This window comes from Mustela putorius, unplaced genomic scaffold (genome assembly GCF_011764305.1).
Source record: "Mustela putorius furo isolate JIRA1106 unplaced genomic scaffold, ASM1176430v1.1 tig00001692_pilon_pilon_pilon, whole genome shotgun sequence".
Classification (NCBI taxonomy): Eukaryota; Metazoa; Chordata; class Mammalia; order Carnivora; family Mustelidae; genus Mustela; species Mustela putorius.
In genome coordinates, this window is record NW_025421844.1 from 389,076 (window position 1) to 397,657 (window position 8,582).

Genomic DNA, 8,582 nt, shown 5'->3' on the forward strand with positions numbered 1-8,582 from the left:
CACATTAGAATACAGCTGAGTGAAATAAATCAAGCAGAGAAAGTCAATTATCATATGGTTTCCCTTATTTGAGGAGCATAAAGAATAACACGGAGGACATGGGGAGACAGAGAGGAGAAGGGAGTTTGGGAAAATTGGAGGGGGAGATGAACCATGAGAGACTGTGGACTCAGAAGAACTGACTGAGGGTTTTGGAGGGGAGAGGTGTGGGAGGTTGGGTGAGCCTGGTGATGGGCATTATGGAGGGCACATTTTGCATGGAGCACTGGGTGTGGTACATAAACAGTGAATTCTGGTACACTTAAAAGAAATTTAAATAAATATATATTTTTAAAAAGAATGAAAGAAAGCAAACAGGCAACTTCAGGCAAACAAACCTGAAGTCACCACACTCCAATTTCAAGCTAGATTACAAAGCTCTTGTCATCAAAACAGTAATGTACGGGCATAAAAACAGACACACAGGACAATGGAACACAATGCAGCTTGGAAAATGCTAATCCTAGTACTTTTGGCAAAGTTTATTCCTTCATATATTAAAGGTATATTGAAACTTGTCTCTGATAGAATTACTAACTCTGAATGGGAATTTGCAATATTGATGACATGTTCCAACGTTTCCTACCAATAAATGCATTTTTAAAAATATTTTATTTATTTGTTTAACAGACAGAGACCACACGTAGGTATAGAGGTAGGCAGGGTGGAGGGGATCAGGCTCCCAACTGAGCAGAAAGCCTGATGGGGGCCTCCATCTCAGGACTCCTGGAATAGGACCCGAGCCACAGGCAGAGGCTTTAACACACTGACCCACCCAGGTGCCCAATAAAAGCATTTTTTAAACAAACAAACAAACAAACATAAAGTATACTACATATTGTCAAAGTGCTGTCTAAACAAACTGGTCTACAAACAATGGACTCTTTGTTTTTAACTTGCAAAGAATTGAACCTACATCTGGAGGTAACTATATACTCAGAGAACATGCAAATAGGGTCTTCCCTCCACTGAATAAAACAGCCCAGCCCAGACCATGCAGCTGGGAGAGGAGCCCCAGCCCTGGGATTTCCAGGTGTTTACATTCACTGAGCAGGACAGAACACAGAGAACTCATTATGGACTTTGTGCTTGGCTGGGTTTTCCTTGTTGCTCTTTTAAAAGGTATTTTATGGAGAACAAGAGATATTGAGGATGTGAGTGAATATGAGTGAGAGAAACCATGGATGTGTGACAGATTCCTGACAAGCATGTCTTCTCTCTGCAGGTGTCCAGAGCGAGGTGAAGCTTGTGGAATCTGGGGGAGACCTGGTGAAGCCTGTGGGGTCCCTGAGACTCTCGTGTGCAGCCTCTGGATTCACCTTCAGTAACTATGACATGAACTGGGTCCGCCAGGCTCCAGGAAAGGGACTGCAGTGGGTCGCATACATTAGCAGTGGTGGAAGTAGCACATACTATGCAGACTCTGTGAAGGGCCGATTCACCATCTCCAGAGACAACGGCAAGGACATGCTGTATCTGCAGATGAACAGCCTGAGAGCAGAGGACACGGCCATGTATTATTGTGCAAGAGACACAGTGAGGGGGCATCAGTGTGAGCCCAGACACAAACCTCAAACTTCAAGGGTATCAGACCAGCAGACGGTGCACACTCCTCACCAATTCTGTCTTTAATCCCAGGAGCAGGTGCAGATGGAGTCGTGGTCTGGTGTTTCCTCTCCATAGAGCAGTTTCCCCAAGGGAGCCTCCTTGACATCATTCTGTGCTTACCTATTCACTCCCTAACTTAGAAACTTAGTTGTAACAGGAAGACAAATATACTAACATACACAAAACACAGTCAGTTTCATTAGTTTCCTCTTGTCCTTAAATACAAATAAATTACAAATATCCTGATGCAGGTAACAAAACCTTTAAAGGAATCTCAATGACACTCACTGTGGATCAAAAAATCTCCAGCAGAGCCAGAAGATCACACACACACACACACACACACACACACACACACACGAATATAAAACCTCTATCACTATCATGTAATTTCTCTGCAGCAAAAGTGGCCCTAAGACAGAAATGCACAGCATACAGGAAGACCTCAAGAAGCAAGAAAAATATCAAATAAACCACAAACATTACACCTAAAGGCGCTAGAAAAAAAAAAAAAAACTGAAACCTATTATATCAGAAGGAAGGAAATAGCAAATTAGAGCAGAAATAAATTATATAGAAATTAGGAAACAAGAGAAGAGGTTAAAGAAACCTGGGTCTGATTCATTTTTTAAAAATCAATTAGCCAAAACATATTACATCATTGATTTTTTTCTTAAATTTATTTTCACTGTTCCATAATTCACTGCTTAGGCACCAAACCCAGTGCTCCATTCAACATGTAACCTCCACAATACCCACCACCAGGCTCACCCAACCTCCCAGCCCCCACCCCTCCAAAACCCTCAAATTGTTTCTCAGATTCCACAGTCTCTCATGGTTCATATCGTCCTGCAATTTCCCCCAAATTCCTTCTCTCCATCTCCCCATGTTCTCCATGTTATTCCTTATGCTCCACAAGTAAGTGAAACCATATGATAATTGACTGTCTCTGCTTGACTTATTTCACTCAGTATAATCTCTTCCAGTCCTGTCCATGTTTCTACAAAAGTTGGGTATTCATCTTTTCTGATGGAGGCATAATATTCCATAGTGTATATGGACCACATCTTTCTTATCCATTGAAGAGCATCTTGGTTATTTCCACAGTTTGGCGACTGTGGCCATTGCTACTATGAACATTGGGATACAGATGGCCCTTCTTTTTGCTACATCTTTATCCTTGGGTTAAATATCCAGTAGTGCAATTGCAGGGTAATAGGGAAGCTCTATATTTAATTTCTTTTTTAAAAGATTTTATTTATTTATTTATTTATTTATTTATTTATTTATTTGACACAGAGAGTAAGAGCACAAGCAGCAGGCAGAGGAAGAAGCAGGCTTCCCAAGGAGCAGAAAGCCTGATGTGGTACTCAATCCCAGGACACTGGGATCATGACCTGAGCCAAAGGCAGCTGCTTAACCAACTGAGCCATCCAGGTGCCCCTATATTTAATTTCTTAAGAATATCCACACAGTTAGCAGAGTGACTGCACCAACCTGTATTCCAAACAACAGTATAAAAGGGTTCTCCTTTCTCCATATCCTCTCCAACACATGTTATTTACTGTCCTGTACATTTTGGCCATTGTAACTGGTGTAAGTGTGTATTTCAAAGTGGTTTTGATTTTAATCTCTCTGATAGCTAATGAGGATGAACATTTTTCACGAGTCTATTATCCATTTGTATGTTTTCATTGGAGAAGTGTTTGTTCGTCTTCTGCCCTTTTTTGACATGATTATCTGTTTTGTGCATGTTGAGTTTGAGGAGTTCTTTACACATTCTGGCTATCAACCCTTTGTACTGTCATTTGTGAATATCTTATCCCATTCTATGTGTTGCCTCTTTGTTTTGTTGACTATGTATTTTCCTTTACAGAACATTTTGATCTTAATGAAGACCCAAGAGTACATTTTTGTTTTACTTTCCTACTTCTTTTGAGACATGACGTGAAAGAAGTTGCTGTGGCCAATGCTGAAGAGGTTACTACCTATGCTCTCCTCTAGGATTCTGATGGATTTCATTCTCACTTTGAGGTCTTTAATCCATTTTGAGTTTATCTTTGTGTATGGTGTAAGAGAATGGTCGAGTTTCATTCTCCTACATATAGCTGTCCAGTTTTCCCAGCACCATTTATTGAAGAGACTGACTTTTTTCCAATGTATATTTTTCCTGTTTTGTTGAAGATTATTTGACCATAGAGTTTAAGGTTCATATCTAGGCTCTCTACTCTGTTCCACTGGTCTATGTGTCTGTTTTTATGCCAGTACCATGCTGTCTTGGTGATCACAGCTTTGAAGTAAAGCTTGAAATCAGGTAACATGATGCCCCCAGTTTTTTAAATTTATTTTTTAGTTTCAGCATAACAGTATTCATTATTTTTGCACAACACCCAGTGCTCCATGCAATCTGTGCCCTCCATAATACCACCAACTGGTACCCCAAATTCCCAAACCCCACGCCTTCAAAACCTTCAGATTGTTTTTCAGAGTCCATAGTCTCTCATGATTCAATTCCCCTTCCAATTTCCCACAAACCCCTTCCCCTCTCTCACTCCCCATGTCCTCCATACTATTTGTTATGCTCCAAAAATAAGTGAAACCATAGGATAATTGACATAACAAATATCATGGAGGACAAGGGGTCTTAGAGAGGAGAAGAGAGTTGGAAATTGGAAGGGGTGGTGAATCATGAAAGACTATGGACTCTGACAAACAACTGAGGGGTTTGAAGTGCCGGGGGCGTGGGAGATTGGGGTACCAGGTGGTGGGTGTTATAGAGGGCACAGATTGCATGAAGCATTGGGTGTGGTTAAAAAAATGAATATTGTTTTTCTGAAAATAAATAAATTAATTTAATTTAAAAAAAAAGAACTGGAGAATCAACAACAAATCAACTCCACATAAAAGAAGGGAAATCATCAAGATTAGAGCAGAGATCTATGAGGTAGGAACCAGAAGTACAGTAGAACGTATCAATGAAACTAGAAGCTGGTTTTTTGAAAGAATCAGTAAGATCGATAAACCATTGTCCACAGTAATCCAAAAGAAAAGAGAGAAAATCCAAATTTGTAAAATTTGGAATGAAAATGGAGAGATAAAAATGAACACCAAGGAAGTAGAAAAAATCATCAGTAGTTATTATCAACAATTATATGCCAAAAAGCTAAGCAACCTCGATGAAATGGATGCATTCCTGGACAACTATAAACTCCCAAATTGAACCAGGAAGAAATTGACAATCTGAATTGATCAATCCCTAGTAACGAGATTGAAGCAGTGATCAAAAAACTCCCAAAAGACAAGAGCCAAGGACCTGACGAATTCCCAGGGGAATTCTACCAAACTTTCAAAGAAGAAATAACACCTATTCTCCTGAAGCTGTTTCAAAAAATTGAAGCAGAAGGAAAACTTCCAGACTCTTTCTATGAAGCCAGGATTACCCTGATCCCCAAACCAGGCAACAACCCTACCAAAAGGAGAATTTCAGACCAATATCACTGAAGAATATGGATGCTAAGATTCTCAACAAGATCCTAGCAAGCAGGATCCAACAGCACATTAAAAATATTATCCTCCATGACCAGGTGGGATTCATCCCTGGGCTACAAGGATGGTTCAACATTCGCAAATCAATCAATGTGACACAACAAATTAATATGAGAAGAGGGAAGAACCACATGGTCCTCTCAATTGATGCAGAAACAGCATTTGACAAAATCCAGCATCCGTTCCTGATTAAAACACTTCAAAGTATAGGGATAGAGGGAACATTCCTGAACTTCATCAAATCCATCTATGAAAGACCCACAGCAAATATGATCCTCAATGGGAAGAAGCTTGCAGCCTTCCCGTTGAGATCAGGAATAAGACAAGGATGCCCACTTTCACCACTCTTGTTCAACATAGCATTAGAAGTCCTAGCAACAGCAATCAGACAACACAGAGAAATAAAAGGTATCCAAATTGACAATGAAGAAGTCAAACTCTCTCTCTTTGCAGATTACATGATTCTTTATATGGAAAACCCAAAAGACTCCACCCCCAAACTACTAGAACTCATACAACAATTCAGTAACATGGCAGGATACAAAGCCAATGTGTAGAAATCAGTGGCTTTCTTATGCACTAGCAATGAAAATACAGAAAGGGAAATTAGAGAATCAATTCCATTTACTATAGCACCAAGAACCATAAGATACCTGGAAATAAACCTAACCAAAGAGGTAAAGGATCTGTACAGGAGGAACTACAGAACACTCATGAAGGAAATTGAAGAAGACACAAAAAGATGGAAGACCAATCCATGCTCTTGGATCAGAAGAATAAACATTGTTAAAATGTCTTATCATATGGTTTCACTTATTTGTGGAGCATAACAAATAGCATGGAGGACATGGGGAGTTAGAGAAGAGAAGGGAGTCGGGGGGGAATTGGAAGGGAAGGTGAACCATGAGAGACTATGGACTCTGAAAAACAATCTGAGGGTTTTGAAGGGGCGGGGGTTGGGAGCTCGGGGAACCAGGTGGTGGGTATTATAGAGGGCACGGATTGCATGGAGCACTGGGTGTGGTGGAAAAATAATGAATACTGTTATGCTGAAAATTAAAAAAAAAAAAGATATGGTCCATTAAAAAAAATGTCTATACTGCCTACAGCAATCTATACTTTTAATGCCATTATGATCAAAATTCCACCAGTATTCTTCAAAGAGCTGGAGCAAATAATCCAAAAATTTTTGTATGGAATCAGAAGAGACCCTGAATCGCTAAGGAAATGCTGAAAAACAAAAATAAAATGTGGGCATCACGTTACCTGATTTCAACCTTTTCTTCAAAGCTGTGATCACCAAGACAGCATGGTACTGGCATAAAAGCAGATACATAGACCAGTGGAACAGAGTAGAGAGCCCATATATGGACCCTCAACTCTATGGTCAAATAATCTTCGACAGGGACTCCTGGGTGGCTCAGTTGGTTGGACGACTGCCTTCGGCTCAGGTCATGATCCCGGAGTCCCGGGATCGAGTCCCGTATCGGGCTCCCAGCTGCATGGGGAGTCTGCTTCTCCCTCAGACCTTCTCCTCGCTCATGCTCTCTCTCACTGTCTCTCTCTCTCAAATAAATAAATAAAATCTTTAAAAAAAATAATCTTTGACAAAACAGGAAAAAATATACAGTGGAAAAAAGACAGTCTCTTCAATAAATGGTGCTGGGAAAACTGGGAAGCTATATGTAGAAGAATGAAACTTGACCATTCTCTTACACTGAACACAAAGATAAACTCAAAATGGATAAAAGACCTCAATGTGAGACAGGAATCCATCGGAATCCTAGAGGAGAACATAAGCAGTAATCTCTTCGATATCAGCCACAGCAACTTCTTTCAAGATATGTCTGCAAAGGCAAAGGAAACAAAAGCAAAATTGAACTTTTGGGACTTCATCAATATCAAAAGCTTCTGCACAGCAAAGGAAACAGTAAAAAAAAAAAAAAAAAAAAAAAAAGGCAACCCACGGAATGGGAGAAGATATTTGCAAATACAAATGACAGTACAGACAAAAGGTTGTTATCCAGGATCTATAATGAACTCCAAACTCAACACACACGAAACAGGCAAACATATCAAAAAATGGGCAGAAGATATGAACAGACACTTCTCCCATCAAGACATACAAATGGCTATCACACACATGAAAAAATGTTCATCATCACTAGCCCTCAAGGAGATTCAAATTAAAACTACATTGAGATATCACCTTATACCAGTTAGAATATCCAAAATTAACAAGACAGGAAACAACATGTGTTGGAGGGGATGTGGAGAAAGGAGAACCCTCTTACTCTGTTGGTGGGAATGCAAGTTGGTGCAACCTCTTTGGAGAATAGTGTGGAGATTCCTCAAGAAATTAAAAATAGAACTTCTCTATGTCCCTGCCATTGCACTACTGGGTATTTACCCCAAAGATACAGATGTAGTGAAAAGAAGGACCATCTGTACCCCAATGTTTATAGCAGCAATGGCCATGGTCGCCAAACTATGGAAAGAACCAAGATGCTCTTCAATGGACAAATGGATAAGGAAGATGAGGTCCATATACACTATGAAAATTTTTTTAAAGTGTATTCCAGGGTTGGTTGTTTTCCACATCATCAACAATACTTGGTCCATTCTCATGTCATTTGTTTTTGTTTTTGTTTTTGTTTTCATAGACTTGTTAAGAGTTGTGGGGTGCTATCTCACTGGTGGAGGGTTGGGTTTCACTGATGATTAGTGACGTTGATCACTGATAGACATTTGGTTGTATTCTCTTCTTAAGACTTTTTTTTATATGAGGGACAGACAGCATTTCATCAAGTGCTCAGAGGCGCAGAAAGGGAGGGAGAAACATATTCCTAGGGGATGGCAGAGCCCAATGTGGGACTCAATTCCAGGTCGTAATTTGAGCTGAAGGCAGATAATTAATAAACTGAGTCACCTAGCAGCCACCATTTTTTTAATCTTCTATAGAGAAATGAATATGGAAGACCTTGGCCTAAGTTTTTTGAAATATATTATTTATATATGTGAAAGAAAGAAAACATGAAAAGAGGAGCAGATGGAGAAGAAGGGAGAAAATGTCCAATAGATTCCCAATGAACACAGAGCCTGTGAAGGGCGCAATCCCAGGACCTTTGTCATTACCTGATCAGAAATCAAAAGTTGGACTCATAATCTACTGAATCATTCAGATGCCCCATCCTTGCCCAAGTTTTTTTAATCTTGTGATTTGTTAATTTTTATTTATGTGTTTTTGATAGTTTCTGTTGAGTTTAAGGAGTCCCTTCTGTATTTTGAATGTTAACTCCTTCTCAATATTTGGTTGAGCACTGTCTCCCATTTCATAGGCTGCCTTCTTGTGCTGCCAACATTTTTCTGCATACTTTGTAGTTTGATGT

General features: G+C 39.7%; 1 gene segment (V, D, J or C); it reads left to right on the top strand.

Annotated features, from left to right (window-relative positions):
- The first annotated feature begins 1,033 nt into the window (after window positions 1–1,033).
- LOC101692463 lies at window positions 1,034–1,671 on the top strand. The segment is given in 2 exon segments: window positions 1,034–1,161; window positions 1,265–1,671. Coding segments are annotated over 2 exon segments (453 nt in total).
- The last annotated feature ends 6,911 nt before the right edge of the window (window positions 1,672–8,582 follow it).